The following is a 17672-nucleotide window of genomic DNA, read 5'->3' as shown; positions in this document are numbered from 1 at the left end:
TGTCTTAAGGAAATAAGCCTTACTATATTATGGTTGGAGAAGGTGATGGCACCCCACTCCAGTACTCTTGCCTGGAAAATCCCATGGATGGAGGAGCCTGGAAGGCTGCAGTCCATGGGGTCGCTGAGGGTCGGACACGACTGAACGACTTCACTTTCACTTTTCACTTTTATGTATTGGAGAAGGAAATGGCAACCCACTCCAGTGTTCTTGCCTGGAGAATCCCAGGGACCGGGGAGCCTGGTGGGCTGCCGCCTATGGGGTTGCACAGAGTCGGACACGACTGAAGCGACTTAGCAGCATATTATGGTCTAAGGTGAGGTTTGTTTTTATTTAGTCGCTCTGTCCTGTCTGCCTCTTTTGTGACCCCACAGACTGCAACCCACCAGGCTCCTCTGTCCTTGAGATCTCCCAGGCAAGAATACTAGAGTGTGTTGCCATTTCCTTCTCCAGGGGATCTTCCCAACCCAGGGATTGAACCTGTATCTCTTGTGTTTCCAGTGTTGGCAGATGGAGTCTTTACAACTGAGCCACCATGAAAACCCCCAAGATGAGGTTACATTTAACAGAATGTTGTATCTCTATTTTTTTAAAGAAAATTTGAAAACTATTGATTTAAGTAATTTTCCTTTGCATATCATGCACTGCTTGACAGCAAAACTTTGACATGACTTACGATTTATCATGATTGTGGGATAAAGAAAAGAGATCATAAACCAAGCACACGCCGAACACTGTGATGCCCGTCTCTTTCACCAGCATTGCACAGGTCCCCAGAAACAGACTGAGCAGCAGGAAGAAGGGAGAAGCCGTGGGAGGGAAACTTTCCCCAACACAACACTGGTCCACACTCCTGAAAAATAAAGTTGACATGGTTTTACTCCAAGAAGAAATATGGGTTGCTAAGAAATGCCACCTTTTAAAGGTAAGATCCAACACAGATTTCATTTTATTCTAAGTAGATGAGCAAAGATATCTTTAAGAATATAATTTGCAAAGGTGGGAAAAAGTAAATGACTGACAATGCTGAATTTGGTACTTAGATAAAAGCATATAAGTTATGGTAAAATATGGTATATAACAGAGGAACACTAAAAAGCAACTTAAAATGCTAGTATACAGAGATATACTTAGTGACATGTAAAGATGTTTAGGTGAATATATATTAAGTGAATAATATAAGCCACATGTGGAGAAGGCAATGGCACCCCACTCCAGTACTCTTGCCTGGAAAATCCCATGGACGGAGGAGCCTGGTAGGCTGCAGTCCATGGGGTCGCTAAGAGTCGGACATGGCTGAGTGTCTTCACTTTCACTTTTCACTTTCATGCATTGGAGAAGGAAATGGCAACCCACTCCAGTGTTCTTGCCTGGAGAATCCCAGGGACAGAGGAGCCTAGTGGGCTGCTGTCTATGGGGTCGCACAGCGTCGGACACGGCTGAAGCGACTTAGCAGCAGCAGCAGCATAAGCCACATGCATGAACCCTGGAGCCAGGTTTCCTGGGTTCAGATCACAGCTCTGTTGTTAACTAACAAGGTAACAAGGGGCAGGTCAATGCCTCCCTGTGCCTCATCCTGTGTTTATCATCGTTATTATTATTGTTTTTGTGAAGGTGTTTTATATGTTTCTGTACAAAGAAAACACTGGATAGATACCAAAACACAATCATCATTAATATGATGAAAATACAGATGTTTTAGTCTTTTTCTTTTCTTCTGGCTGATCTGTTTTTTTTTTAAATTGAAGAATAGCTGATTTACAATGTTGTATTAGTTTCTAATCTGTAGTTTTAAGTATATTTTCCATGAGAATATTTAGGGAAAACTTTTTTTTTTTCTCAGCATAATTTCCAGCAGGGATTTTCTAAAACCCTCCAGTTGCTGTAAAGTCTTTTTTAACCTTACAAAACAGAATCGGCTCCCCAGCAAGAAACCTCACAGCTCCTTCTGCAGGTGACACACCGATTTGTTCCCCCTCCTTGGTAGGACAATACATCTGCAGTTGTGACGTCTCACCGTTATTGTTATGTCTTGGAACAACTGCCTAAATTATATTCCAAATTTGTAGGAGACAAGCTTTTTCTCTGAAGCTTGTTGACACCTAAAATTACTCAAAGTGTGAATGACCTGCACAACAGAAAGCTGTAGCAATGTGGCTTCTTACCACACAGGTACGGATAGGCTGCAGACCCACTCACATTCCCAAGTTTATTAACACACAGAAAAGGCCTGAGAGATCAAGTTCACACTCAAGAGTGATTGTTAATCTTATTCTAACACCAGAGTAAACAGGAAACAATTGTTGAATTTGGGTTTACATTTTTAATATTTTCACAACACTCGTATATAACTAGCAATGCCATGAGGATTTCCCAGGTGGCACAGTGGTAAAGAGTCCTCCTGCCAGTGCTGGAGACCCAAGAGACACGGGTTCAATCCTTGGATCGGGAAGATGCCCTGGAGAAAGAAATGGCAACCCGCTCCAGTATTCTTGCCTGGAGAATCCCATGGACAGAGGAGCCTGGTAGCCTACAGTCCATGAGGTCACAAAGAATAGGACACAACTGAGCGACTAAGCAAACACTCATGCAATGCAGTGGGAGGCTACAAAGCCAGGATAGAAGCTTGGTCCTATATTAAGAAAAGGTTTTGCTCTTAAACCAAAACTTTATAAGGTTTAATTAAGTTCATTCTTGACCCAAGGTCTAAGCTAGTTTACAACAAGGATTCTCAGCACAGCTCAGGGAAGATGATTCTTTGTTACAAGGGCTGTCGTACAGGCTTCAGAATCCTTGGCCTCCACTCACATGCCAGGTGAGCAAAAATATCTCCAGACATTGCAAATGTCCCTGGGGACAACATGGACAAATTTCTCCCATATGGAGAACCACTGGTTTAGAACAGTGTTCCTTGCAGTCACTGTGTTTTCTAAGATTATAGGCCAATGAACTGACCCAAAGATCAAAGTTTATAAATCCTTAACTAGGCATCACTCCATGAAGCAGGGCAATGGTTCACTGTCCCCCCTTTATCTGGGCCAGCCACTGAGTCACTGCCCCCATTACATTCTTTTCTTTTTTTTAAGATTTTTTAAAACTTTGTTTATTTTTAATTTAAGGATAATTGCTTTACAGAATGTTGCTGTTTCCTGTCAAACCTCAACATGAATCAGCCATGCTGCTGCTGCTGCTAAGTCGCTTTAGTCATGTCTGGCTCTGTGTGACCCCAAGGACGGCAGCCCACCAGGCTCCTCTGTCCCTGGGATTCTCCAGGCAAGAACACTGGAATAGGTTGCCAGTTCCTTCTCCAATGCATGAAAGTGAAAAGTGAAAGTGAAGTCATTCAGTCATGTCCGACTCCCAGTGACCCCATGGACTGCAGCCTACCAGGCTCCTCCCTCCATGGGATTTTCCAGGCAAGAGTACTGGAGTGGGGTGCCCCTCCCTTTTGAACCTCCCTCCCATCCCCACCCCTATAGGTTGATACAGAGTCCCTGTTTGAGTTTCCTGAGCCATACAGCAAATTCCCATTAGCTATCTATTTTACATATGGTAATGTAAGTTTCCATGTTACTCTTTCTATTCAACTCACCCTTTCCTCCCCTCTTCCCATGTCTATAAGTCTGTTCTCTATGTCTGTTTCTCCACTGTTGCCCTGTAAATAAATTCTTCAGTACCATTTTTCCAGATTCTGTCTATATGTGTTAGAATACGATATTTATCTCTTTCTGACTCACTTCACTGTGTATAATAGGTTCTAGGTTCATCCACCTCATCAGAACTGACTCAAATGCATTCCTTTTTATGGCTGAGTAATATTCCATTGTGTATTACATCCTATTTTTAGCCCACCCCTTTGCCTATGTGGCTATGTCACAACTCAGGTGAGAATCTGATCATCTTTCGGGGAAAGAGGCAATATAATGGGAGATTGTTTTATTGCTTTTCAGTCTCACAAAGCAAGAAGCTTCTGTATTTTGATGAAAGGATGTACAAATTAGAAAATCACAGTTGAGAAATAGTGCTTTCAATTCAGCCTTGTCATTTTAAGCTTTAAGCTCCTTTAATGAGTATAATAAAGAGGCGGGGGGGAACTAAGACCAAAATGAAAAGGACAAATTAAACAAATCATAGTTAAATAGAAGACAGGACTATACCCAGTATAATTTGGCTCAGAGCTGATTTCAAATTCCATTCTCAGTAAGAGAAATCAAGAAGCTAGAGCTTATCTTCCCAGCACTGGGATAGCAGTCCTTTTAAGAGGCTAGGACATAGTTCAGAATATGGCTGGAAAACAGAACAGCCTAGTCTTTGGTTAAGAGACAGTTTCCTATGCCAAGTCTCCAGGAAGCTCACGGTTATCTCACAGCCAAGAAGCTTCCCTCCTCTCTCAGGAAGGAGCTCAGAAGCTCACACAAACACACACAGCAGAAACTCCCAGGGAAGAGCATGATTGTAAACACAGACAAGGGCATTCTTAGCCATACATACCTATTATAGGAGAGAAAAGCCAAAAGAAACAGCAGGCATGCCAACACATCAGCTCTGCCAACAATTCCAGCCACCTACAAATTTTGAAAAAACAAAAACCTTAGAAAACCACTTTCTCAGAGACCCATAACAGAAATGTATTTGTTTTTAGAGGAGTGAAAGAAACAGTACACTAGAAAACACATTATTCTTCAATTTCTGATATATGACTTCTGGTTATCTTAAACATTTAACAATAATTTTAAAGAAGGAGATAGGAAGAAAGGGGCAAGATTTTCATGCTTAACTTTATTTTTAACCTTTCTTGACTATAATACAACTCATAATCTATCATAATATAGTATTACATATAACATATTTTCAATATCATACATATATTATACTTACAAATATACTATATACATTATAAATTCCTATTTTATATTCAGATGTTCTTACATTATTGTACTTACATATATTTCATTATTTTATTTATATTATAAATTTTAATATAATATGCTATATATGTAAATCATGTTATAAATTATATAATATAAAGTTGTTTGTATATTTATAATTTATATGTATATATTATAATTTATATATACTATAATTATGCAACATAGTATACATTATTATAACAAATATCACATTAATAATATATAATAACATTATATACATCATAATATATAATTTTAATTACATCTAAAGATATAAATAATATAACAGAAAGACAATGAAGACTTGTAACTGTTACAAACCTAAGATTGATGTATACCTGTGGCGGATTCATTTTGATATTTGGCAAAACTAATACAATTATATAAAGTTTAAAAATAAAATAAAATTAGAAAAATAAAGAGGAAAAAAAAAAGAAAGAAGCTAAAAAGAAACAGTGACTAATGACCATGGTTTTAGAAAATATACATCACAACTGAATTATTAAGGTATAAAGTAGCATGAATTACACAACCTACTATCAAATGTTTCAGAAAATAAAAAATATTTCTATATATTGAAGGAGAAAGAAAGCAAGGATGATAAAGCAAATGCTGCAAAAGGTTAAAAACTGGTGACTCTGGACAAAGAGTAATATGGTCTTTACACTTCTTAAATTTGAAATTTTGTTTTCAATGTGTTACTTCAGAAAGGGACTGAAATGAAAGACAGGTGGGGGATAGATGCCTATTTATAAATATTTGTATTATTTCACTATTTAAAACGTGTACATTTCTCTTAACTATTTTAAATCCAAGAAATAAAATTATGAAGGAAAAACTAGGGTATGGTTAAAAGAAAGTTTCAAAGAAAAGCTCACATGGGGAGGAAGAGTTTGCAAGAGAAATAAACAGATTTGACATTCAGGCACAGAAAACAGTTTCACCCAAATCACAGAGGACCTGAAGCCCATGATGTGTTGAAGAATCAATCAACAGTTAATAGCAGAAAATAGATTTCTGGGAAATATACCTATAAATATCCTCAAATAATGAGCAAACTTTGCAGTCATAAAGGAAAGGTGATGACACACACATGGAGCTACACCACCCAAGGCTTCAATATAGACTCCTCTTGCCATCTGAGTGAGACTCAACTTTGTCATCTTTAAGTTCTGAGATTTGGTTTTGTTATTTTTAAAATGACTATTACACCCCCTACCTCATGTTACTGCTGTAATAAGTAAAATGATATATTGGGTTGGCCAAAAAGTTCTTTGGGTTTTTAAATGAACTTTTTGGCCAACCCAATATATAAAGTGCCCACTCGGTGTTGATGCCCTTCTGTCTTCCTTTTCTCTGCAGAGCAAGGAAAGGAGACTCTTATCACTGAGGTTTTCCTGTGTGACGTATAGAAATCATCTTTTTACATTGAAGTTTACATGTGTGATATTTTATGTTAACTTTACTAGATAATCTAATATATCTATTAGTTAAAATCTAAATAAAAAAATAATTCAATTAAATACCTGCATCAGGATGGATAGCGAGTCACATAATTGAGAAAAATTCTAGTCAAATCCACATCAAGAGAAACCTGGACATGGCCAAAGAATTTCACTGGCAGTATAGAACTGAAAGCTCTTACCTAAAGTGGCTGTTCAGGCCACATGCTGTTCATTGATCCCTTAATCTATAAGGAACTTGCATGCCACGTCAGGAAGAATGCATGAGGGAAGTAGGCAGTGACAGTGTGGTTTCACTCAGTGTCAAGGCCCGGCTCAGACTCGCAGTCTGTAAAGCTACAACTGCACTCGATTCACTTCTGAAGTCTAGTTCTGCTCATTCTATATCACTGCCTCCTAGAGCACTGAGCTCAGCATCACCTGCAAGACTTCTGGAAGGTTAAACAGAGAGCCCAGCTGCTCAGCAACAAAGTCCTGGGATGAGGCCAGGCATCTGGGCCCAGAGGGACAGCTGCCACAGCACAACTGATGGTGGCCAACTCAGACACAGCAAGATTCACAAGTCGGTAGTGGGAGTACCAAGCTGGAGCAAGGCAATCACAAGCTAGGTGAGTGAAACCAACGCTGTGAAGGCGTCTGGAGCCCTGCTTCTCGAACTGTAGTCAGTTAGCTCTGCTGGGAAACAGCGGCAACAGCAGCATGTGCCAGCTGGATGTGCCCAGATATAAAGAATGTAGTGTCCCTTGGAGCAGAGGCTCAGAAGGGGTGTTGAAAAGTCAGCGCTAACATCGAGACTCTGCTGCCGGCTCCAAACCCCCACACAGTCACTGAACCCCTATTCTACATCCTTGTTAAGCTGGGGTCTCTGGGGGCAAGAAGGCTAGTGTCTTAAAAACAAAGTGACTGTCATTAGCTAATATATGTCCAGACCAGCCAAATACTGCAAGTCAATTTGTCAATGTCATCTTGTTCAGTAATTACATGTATCACTCCCTTCAACAAACATTTTCCAAGCGCCTCCTCTTTGCCAGATATTATGCCAGCTGGAGGGATAAAGCCTGCCCCAAGCAGTTAGTATCTGGTGGGGAGTCAAAAAAGGGTATTAAGAAGTTACAAGGAAACTGCATGCATTGTAAAGGGGAGAAATCACAGAAGACTGAAGGGATTAATTTGGACTGCAGGATCCAGGAAGGGTTTGTGGAAATGCTGGTTGTATTCACTGGGACTTACAGGTCAGGCACAGAGGACTTCAGGAAACTCGAGACAGGAAAATGTGAATTCTGGGCCAGAAAGGGAATGCAGCATTCCAGGGAGAGGAAAGAGAGGTCTGTAAGCATGTGGGTGTTTCTGGCTGGGAAGGCATAAAGTGATGAGTGTGTGTGTGTGTGTGTGTGTGGGTGTGGGTGTGTGTTTAGTCGCTCAATCATGTCTGACTCTTTGTGACCCAATGGACTGTAGCCTGCTAGGCTCCTCTGTCCATGGGATTTTCCAGGCAAGAATACTGGAGTGGATTGCCATTTCCTTCTCCAGGGCGTCTTCCCGACCCACCCACGGATCGAATTCACATCTCCTGCATAGCAGGAGGATTTTTACCCACTGAGCCAAGACAAAGTGATGACAGCATGGATTACTGAAAAGGGGGCAGCAGTGAGCAACAGAAAGCAAAGATGAAATAAGTTGCAGCCCCTTGGGCCTGATTCCACAACAATGGAGGCTGAACCATAGGGTGCTGGGAAGTACAGAAAGACCGGTCAAAGATATCAATACAGAGATGGACAGTAATTATTTTTGCCCTCAAGCTGCAGGTTTCCATCACCAATTGGGTAGTTGTAACCTGGGAAATGTATTCCTTTAAGAAATACTTAAACATTTGAAAAACATCAGTGAACCTAATTGAGTTGAATTCAAATAATGTAACGTTCAGCTCTCTTAGCAAGCTTTACAGAATCACAAGTGGAAACTGCCAATTAAGGACTTCATTTGTCCCCAGAACTTGTTACTTCTTGGACTATCACTCATAGGATTTGTATGAAGTATACTATATGTACAAAGTTATTAATTATGTTATCTGCAAAATGAGTTCTCCTGGTGTCAGACTGAGCAGGAACACACACTTAACACAGAGCCACAGCTGAAAGCTGACATGCTGATTAGATCACGACCAATTTTTCCCCTAGTACTCTGTTCCAGCCTTGGAAATGCTCACCCTAACCTTCAACTCCGTGTGTAAGCATTTCCTGTTCTTGTTTTTGATTTGACATATGAGCATTCCTTCAAACAGTAATGTCTCTCTTAATGACTTAAGTTTTAATTCTCATAGGATAATTTCAATGATTTCCCCCATTTTCCTAATTTCTCTACTGATTTTTCTCATGATTCAGAGTTAAGAAAAAACCCATAAATTTCCCAAGAAATATACTATCAGGAAACCCAAGAATCACAAGGTTTTCAATGAGGAAAGTCTATCTTATTCACTGTATAGCCCTGCATTGATTGACTAGATTCCAGTCACTCAAATATTTATTGAAAAATTAAGTAAATAAATTAATTTGTTCATCTCTATTTAAGGTGGAAATAATTTTTCCTTCACTGAAATTCTAGTTTTATTAGAACATATTGCTTTGTCTTGTATGTTTTTATGTGTACGCTCTTTGGCTTTCTAGAGGCTTATGAACAAACTGTGGGTAGGGAACCCCACTGCCCATTCACATATCCCCTTGGCACCTGACATAGGGCCTGTACCAAACAAGTACTCATTAACAATTTGTTGATTATATAATTAAGAAAACAAATCGTTAATCATATCAACATGCTTAAACTAAACCTTCCTCCCCCCCAATTCAAACCCACTATCCTTCCTGTCATAATTGATGGTCCCATATTTATTCTTGTTTAACAGAGAGGGGATATATTCTACTAATGTAGAATATACATTATTCTTTCACCACACTATGGTCTGTTTTTCTTTTTTTTAATCATTTATCACTGTTTTCATAACACACATTTCTTTTTTTACTATTCCTCTGTCCTCCTTTTTAGAAACCTAAACTAATATCTATAATTAAATAATGGTCTCTAGATTTTACTTTCCAGTATAGTCTATTATGTAGGTCTAATTTCTTTACTTTCTTATGCCTCCCCTATCTTCTTGTAAATGCAAATAGTTTAAAATTTTTCCCTAAATAAATGTCCATCTCTCAGGCTGCTTTGTCCCCATAATTGTGTTACCATGGATTTTTTTTTTCCCCAATTAGTATGAAAGTTGGTTGAAACTCTTTCTTAAAGGTCATTTTGCTAACAGAATTTTCCCTTTTTCTTAGATTTCAACCTAACTCTATCAGTTCATGATCACACTGAATTTTATGCTCTCCTTTTCTGCAAGCACCGAATCAGGACTGGTCTTATTCTACTCATTTGTTCTTTCCTACACAAATTTTCCCCAACACCCTCTAAGCATGAATTTTCAAATCTATCTAAGAAACTGTCAGAAACATAATGAAGTCAATGGGCTTAGATTAAAACATTGCCATTGACCCAGTGTCATATGTTCTATATGGCGAGGAGTAGTGGTCCTTGATTATTTCTCTTCATCCAACAATAATATTGAAAATTTATGCATCACTCTTATCTTTTAAAATTCATATCTAAAGTTTTTCATCATAATTTTAAATACTTCAAAGGATTTAACTTCCTGTGCATTTTAGAAATTGATATTTTAAAATAGGCCATAATATTACTGTTTTGAATGTACCAAATGAACCTGAAACATACCACAGCAGTTTGAAGCTCATCATCTTCCATTTACACAAATATGAACAGGCTCTTTAAATGAGAGACATTTCACGTGCCCTTTCCCCTTGAAATCATGTTCCCATTTTATTTCCACCTCAGCATTTTTTTCTTAATATGCTATACAATTACATTTTAAAATGTTCTATTTATCATCTCACTCTATAATAAAAATATATGTATAATCAGATTAATTTTTTAAAGTTCCTGTGATCAAAAGCACCTAAATTTTCTGAATTTTCAAAATTGTTGAATTTTCAATTTTGTATTATTATTCCAATTAGTATTATTTTCAATTGCTAAATACAGTATGTTAGAAAAAAATGATAAAAATTATTAAATAAAGAATAGTCCTCAATGATATAGGTGTAGGCTTTTTTAATAAATTCATTTATCTATGACTGAATATTACTTTTTGTTAGAATAAGGAAGCATGAGGCATCAATTCTATTTGTAGCTTTTGTATTTGAACGCAGTTCACATAAATGAGGACAGAAGTAACCATGTTACAGCAGTGACAGTTCTTTGAACACCCAAGTTATCTGCAAAATCATAGCGATCTATCATCTTGCATAATGTTTAATGATCTATCAGCTCCAGGTTCTCCTTTAACCTGGTTGAAAGCAAATAAATGAAGTGTACCAATCATTAAAGTTACCCGTCATTGGATTCATTTGCTTTCATAGTTTCTCAAAACTAAGGAAAAAAGGCTTGACTGAGACTTTGCAAAGGCTTATTATGTATACTTTACAGCCCTCCACTTACAGGCACCTTGTTCAGTCCAAAATACTCAGAAAGGACTGGGAAAATTACACTTAACAACGTAATTGTTTATAAAAATAATTTTCTTCCTTATCACTCTAAATATACTTGTGTCAAAACCTTGGGCTTACAGATTTAGAATTTTGTTTGTGGCAAATGTCCATCATATGGCCTAACCAGTCCTCATCATCAAACCAATTGGCCAAATCAGACGTCTTGCTTCAGATCAAATGAAAGTATTATGCATCCCCATGATAAACATCTTGCAGGCCACCTTACCCTACTTCTAATACACTGCTGCCTTCTTCACAGAAACATGTATAGACAGAAAAGGACATAAACCTACTTTGGGTTTATGATGCCTTAATTAGGGGAGACTTGGCTGACACCAATATATCAAATTGTTTCACTGTATGGTGCCATTTGTACCCCTGGGGCATAGTAAGATTCTGATGTATGCAAGACATTCCTTATTTTTTTAATATAAGCAAAAGGCAACTGAAAAGGGAAGAGGGAGAAGAGAATCAACTTGACACTTTTCCCCCAGGTTCTCAGGTCTGGATGTAAACTGTAGGATGTGAACTGTAGGAAAATGCCTGGATGCAATCTGTGACTCTTGAGACAATTCTTATAAAACTGTGGTAGGCATGGACTGCTTAGAAAGTCTTCATCCACCCTCAGCAATACATAAAATAAACCAGCTGTGGTTACTGAGATGTGAAGCCAGGCTAGATGACACCATCTTGGTGCATGATTAAGCCCATATTTTAAATAGGACTCCAGATCTATACTTTCTAAACCCATTTCTCATCATCCTCCAAATAACTACAGTTCATACTAAATAACTTGGAAAACTATTGGTAAGTCTTGAATGTGTGTTTAATTTGAAGAATGTCAGTTCAACTTTTTATGGTCTTCCCCCAGCTGTTGGGCTTCCTAGTGGCTCAGTGGTAAAGAATCCACCTGCCAAGCAGGAGACATGGGTTTGATCCCTGGGTCAGGAAAGTCTCCTAGAGAAGGAAATGGCAACCCACTCCAGTATTCTTGCCTGGGAAATCCCATGGACAAGGAGTCTGGTGGGCTACAGTCCATGGGGTCACCAGAAGTCCAATACAACTTAGTGACTAAACAACCCTAGCACTTAAGAGTTCTGTATCGTGAATGTTATAAATATTAAGCAGAGCAAGAATAGGTTAAAAAATCATAGAGCGGGAACAATAACTCAGCATGCTAAGTATTTCAAAATGCCCCTTGCTGTTTAAAACACATTAGGACTTAAATTTTCCACAAATAAAGAACTGTGGTCATTTATGACTACCTGTAATAATGACAGTGGTTATTTAGAAAAGCAGTTAAGTCCTGGAGGTGCATTGGCCATTAGAACATTTAAAAAGAAAAGTGGTCAAGCAGAATGATTTATATATAAACACTTCAGTAGAGCTTTAAATTCACATGGTTTTGAGAGGAGAAAAAGATGACTTTTGTGCTTCATTATTTCATTGAGTCTCAGTGACACTCACCGCCTCTGTGTGAACAGGATGCACGGCAAAAAGTAACGCTGTAACAAAAGCAAGTCCACGATTCCTGAAGACAGTTTTGTCACAGGTGTACATCAGCACAAGGGTCACTAGGCAGTGTAAAATGACATTTACTGCGTGGAAGTAGAATGGGTCCATGCCAGTCATAAAGATGTTTAGCCTGTGACAACAAATAAAAACCGAATTAGCTACAAACAGAAGGTAAGCACAAGGAAAGCAAAGGGAATCCATCACTTTAAAAGGTAAGTTATTTAATTATTTTAAATGATTCCACTATCAGGTTACTCTGTATATAAGTTTTTTCCTACCTAAAAAATTTTCTATCTGCAGAAATCTTTGTAAATGCAATATGATATTACTTCAGAAAACTTGGTGGCCTCACTGAAAAGGCAGACAGGTGTGGAATGCTTTTCTTCCCTCACTCGCTTTTTTCCCTCACTCCCTGGCTGGTCCAAACACCTCCCAGAATTCTTGCTTCACTAACAGCTGAATGTTCTTGCTTCTTGCTTCTTCCTAAGCAGCTGAGTGTTCACAGGCAAGTCCTCAGTGCTGTAGGTTGGAGCCATGGTCACCAGCGATGAGAAACAGACCAAGAAACTGGCACCTGTGGTCAAGGGTGGGATAAACCAAGTACAACTGTGTTCTCTCACCCACAGTGCCACCAGGAAGCAAATTTCCAGATTATGTACAAGGAATCATTGTTAATTACCACCCCACAAAGCATCTCCAGGGCATCTACCCACCATTACCAGCTGTAGCTGAAATTATTAATATAAGGGTGAGAATGAGCATAGCATTTCAGAATTTGTATTAAATGTTCTCTAATATCAATTCCTATAGAATCTCAGAATCTGAATTCCAGGATTACAACAAAAAGAAAATAAAAAGAGGACCACAATGAGAAGAGAAATTTGTTGTTCAAAATTTTAAACACTTTCACAGAGAGACTTCTGAATGTAGCCTTTATGTTAAGAATAGGACATAATGTCCTCAAATAAGTCTGTGGGGTTATAGAAAAAAATGTAACTGCATAGGGAATGACTCTCTTGGGAGAACACACACACCCTAAGTGGTACTGTCTATAGTCATCTAGACTCCAGTCCATTTTACCAAAACAGTAATTCCATATCTTTATCCTCACACTCTTGATCTGCTTCTCTTATACAGCTACCTCCGCTTTGCCAAAAACAGCTGAGAATCTAAAAGTCAACTTTAGCAATGGCATACGCATATTCTAAATACTTGAGTTGATTCAGCTTTAATTTACAGAATTTTAAACATCTCAAGCTTTATTTGGACACACGAATCTAAATGTCATAGTCACTAATCAACTCAATTTTCATTTCCACTGAAGTAATCATGGTCCCAACTAAGCCTTAAAAAAATGAATTGCTGGCCAACTCCAGGGGCTCAGTGCAAAATTCAAGACAGCTGTGCTGCAGACCTATGCATCTGCTCACACTCCAAGGTGCTGAAGATAGGAACCTGGTGCGAAATACCTCCTTCAGAGGGAAAGAAGAAAGGGCCGTGAACAAGGGGACTGGTGTGTTCGGCTAAAGAAGGGAGAACAGCATCCCTGCCATTCCAGGACAAGAGGACCTACACACGCTGAGAGAGCTGCTGGGAATCAGAAAGCACAGGACGGGGCTTCCCTGCTGGCTCAGTAGTAAAGAACCCACCTGCCAATGCAGGCGACATGAGTTTGATCCCCCATCCAAGAAGATCCCAAATGCTGCAAAGCACTTAAGCTGGTGCACCACAACTACTGTGCACAACCTGTGCTCTGGAGCCCGAGAGCCTCAACTCCTGAGCCCACTGACTGAAGCCCGTGATCCCTAAAGTCCAGGCTTCCCAGCAAGAGAAGCCACCACAATGAGAAGCGTCTGCACCAAAATTAGAAAGTAGCCTGCTTAGCAATCGGAGAAGGCAATGGCACCCCACTCCAGTGCTCTTGCCTGGAAAATCCCATAGACAGAGGAGCCTGGTAAGCTGCAGTCCATGGGATCATGAAGAGTCGGACATGACTGAGCGACTTCACTTTCACTTTTCGCTTTCATGCATTGGAGAAGGAAATGGCAACCCACTCCAGTGTTCTTGCCTGGAGATGGAGCCTGGTGGGCTGCCATCTATGGGGTCACACAGAGTCGGACACGACTGAAGCGACTTAGCAGCAGCAGCAGCAGCAGCTGCTTAGCAATGAAGACCCAGTACAGCCAAAATTAAATAAATAAATAAGATTTTAAAAAAGAAAGAAAGAAAGCACAGGATGGAGGAGCTGTGAGAAGGATGAGACTGAGTCCCTGTCCTCGGGGAAGGTGGGGGTGGTCCCGACAGCCCACTCCCCTGACATTAATTTTATATTGTTTCCACTTCACCAGGCTGAGTTTTCCAGACCAGCTAAGCCATTCATTTAAAATTCATTCACATTCATCTCAGTGAGAGAAAACAGGCAATCTCATATGTGATAGGTCTCTAGGTTGTCAATATATATAAAAGACTTTACAAATTGCACACCCTTTGCCCCAAAATTCCACTTCTAGAAATTTTCTGTAAGGAAAAAACAGAAAAGTATTCAAATATATATATATATATATATATATCACATTATACATATGTGATACTGTGATGCAATAAGAATATGTATTTTGATCTTCATCCCAACTCCTGGTTAGAGACCCTAAAACCTTTGTAATTTCCTAAGCGATAAAGGTGCTAGAAATATCTTTTGTTTTAATATTTGGTCTCTGCCCCCAAGTTCCTGGCACCACTCTCCTAAATTCCTTGCAGTTTCCTAAGTGATAAGAGCACTGGGAGCACCTTTTGTTCTAATACTTGGTGTTTGGCTCTGGTTCCTGACACAGAACTCCTAAATCTCTTAGAATTCCCTAGGAGATAAGAGTGACTTTTGTCTTAACAAGGTGATTCTTACCAGGCTCCTGGGTGGCTTCGGGATGGGAGGTGGTCACGAGAAAGACCACATGTGATTAGAAGCTTGGAACTTTTAGTCCACCCCCATCCTCAGGAAGAGGAGAATTGAGGGAGACTGAGCTAATAATTGATCATGCCTACATGATGACACTTCCAAAAAAGTTCCCAGAACTATGGGTTTTGGAAGCCTTCCAGGTTGGTGAACACGTCAACGTGCCAGCAGAGTGATAGAACCCAACTCCACAGGGACAGAAGCTCCTGTATTCAGGACTCTCCAGGCTCTGCCTGATACATTTCTTCATCTGGCTATTATCTGTACCGTTTATCATGCCCTTCTTTATATAATAGACTGGTTTTCCTGAGTTCTGTGAGCCATTATAGCAAATTATCAAGTCTGAAGGGGGAGGTCATGGGAAACCCCAACTTGTAGCCAAAAAGTAAAAGTGTTAGTCTCTCAGTCGTGTCCAACTCTTTGAGACCCCCAGAGACTGTAGCCTGCCAGGTTCCTCTGTCCATGGAATTCTCCAGGCCAAGAATACTGGAGCTGGTAGCCATTCCCTTCTCTAGGGGATCTTCCTGATGCAGGGGTCAAACTGGGTCTTCTGCATCACAGAGAGATTCTTTACCATCTGAGTCACCAGGGAAGACCCAACTTGTGGCCAAGTCAGACATAAATGTGAGTAACCTGAGGACCAGTACTTGTGATTGCCATCTGAAGTAGGGACACTCTTGCAGAACTGAGCCCTTAGCCTGGGGGATCTGATGTTAACTCCAGGTAGACAGTGTCCAAATTGAATTGAACTCCAGGACACCCAGCAAGTGTGAGAGAATTGTTTGGTGTAGGAGTAAACCCACATATCTGGTGTTAGAAATCTTGTGAGTATAAGTAGAGGAAGAAAGAGGAATTTTCCTGTTAATGTACAAAGATTGTGTTAATTATAAAAATGGCAACACAGAGATGGCAAAACATCTAATAAACCTCTATGTATTTATGTATTCCCTGGAGGAGGAAATGGCAACACACTCCAGTATTCTTGCCTGGAAATCCCATGGACAGAGAGGAGCCTGGTGGGCTACAGTCCACAGGGTCACAAAGAGTCAGAAACAACTGTGTGACTGAGCACATTCCCACCGATGATATACTTTAAATCATAACCCTGGATTACAAATAATAGCAGGTTTTTTTTTTTTAAGACAAAGGACTTGCTATTTTTCCCATTTATTTGTTATTCAACCATTTAACAAGTAAAAGCATCATTAAAGATGATGTTATTACTATGTTATGACATGTTTATGAGATACTTAACATACACTCCTTTCCCCTTCCAAAATGATATAAAATAGTAGGTATGACTCATCCATGTATCTATATGTATCATATCTAAAAATGTGCAGATGTTATCCATATAGATTATTTCTGGAAATTGATTAGAAGGGAGTGTTTGGTGTTGCAAATGAATTCAATTAGATCCAAAAATATAAAAATAAGTTGCTGAATGTGGAACCACTGTAGAGATAAGGTAACAGTGTGAAAGCCCCTCACCTGGTACCTAAATCTAAGCTTTGAGAAGTCACCAAAAATCTAGTTATGAGAATTTCCCAAATTATCTAAAAAGATGGAGCCTGAACTCTCTAAATGATAGCTAAGTAAGTTTAAGATGAAATGGTAACAAAATTTTTGAGTATATCCTATGTGTGGGCACTGGAAAAAGAATATCTGATTCTGAGTTACTACAGGTTCACAAAAAGGGATTTAACTGATTAACTTCTGGAGAGGGGTGTGATAGACATGTTACATCTTTAAGAATGTCATTAAATAGGACCTCTCAGAATCTCCTGGCATACAAGGCAGAATAAAATAGATATGAGCTAACAGAGAGTGGTGAATACTAAATCAATGTCTCCTTGGCTGGAGACCTCCAGGGTATGTCACAGCATTCTGATAATATCTCTGGTCTGTCCAATATTTTTATCAAAGGCTTAAATGAATCCGTAGTGTATGCTAACCAAGCCTGCACGTGGCCTGTATCAGGGAAGGAGAGAAACTGTACTGAAGACTGAGCTTCACAAAGAGCTTAAATGATGAAAATTGACATCTAATTCTAACAATTAGACAGAATATGGCTAATAGTAAAGACCCACTTTTAGACACAAAACAGAACAAAATCCTTGCAATCCAGATTAAAACTCTACATGTGGTATTGTCCAAGGGTTATTAAGTCTACCCCAAAGTCAGAGTTACTGTGTCCTAGCTATCAAAACAGTCCAAAGCACCAACACCG

At 39.3% G+C, this 17672-nt stretch overlaps 1 protein-coding gene across 3 annotated transcripts in view; it reads right to left on the bottom strand.

Annotated features, from left to right (window-relative positions):
- The window catches only part of TMTC1 (transmembrane O-mannosyltransferase targeting cadherins 1), a 312150-nt gene that overhangs the window by 276019 nt on the left and 18459 nt on the right, over positions 1-17672 (bottom strand). For all 3 annotated transcript variants that reach the window (XM_070789893.1, XM_070789894.1, XM_019961394.2), the window contains exons 2-4: positions 12445-12622; positions 4492-4565; positions 677-853 (exon numbers count right to left, since the gene is read on the bottom strand). In XM_070789893.1, the coding sequence (XP_070645994.1) occupies positions 677-853; positions 4492-4565; positions 12445-12622 (429 nt within the window). The remainder of the gene's footprint in view (positions 1-676; positions 854-4491; positions 4566-12444; positions 12623-17672) is intronic.

Source organism: Bos indicus, chromosome 5 (genome assembly GCF_029378745.1).
Source record: "Bos indicus isolate NIAB-ARS_2022 breed Sahiwal x Tharparkar chromosome 5, NIAB-ARS_B.indTharparkar_mat_pri_1.0, whole genome shotgun sequence".
NCBI lineage: Eukaryota > Metazoa > Chordata > Mammalia > Artiodactyla > Bovidae > Bos > Bos indicus.
Note: the sequence above shows the minus strand (reverse complement) of the source record. Positions and strands in the feature narration are given on the sequence as shown.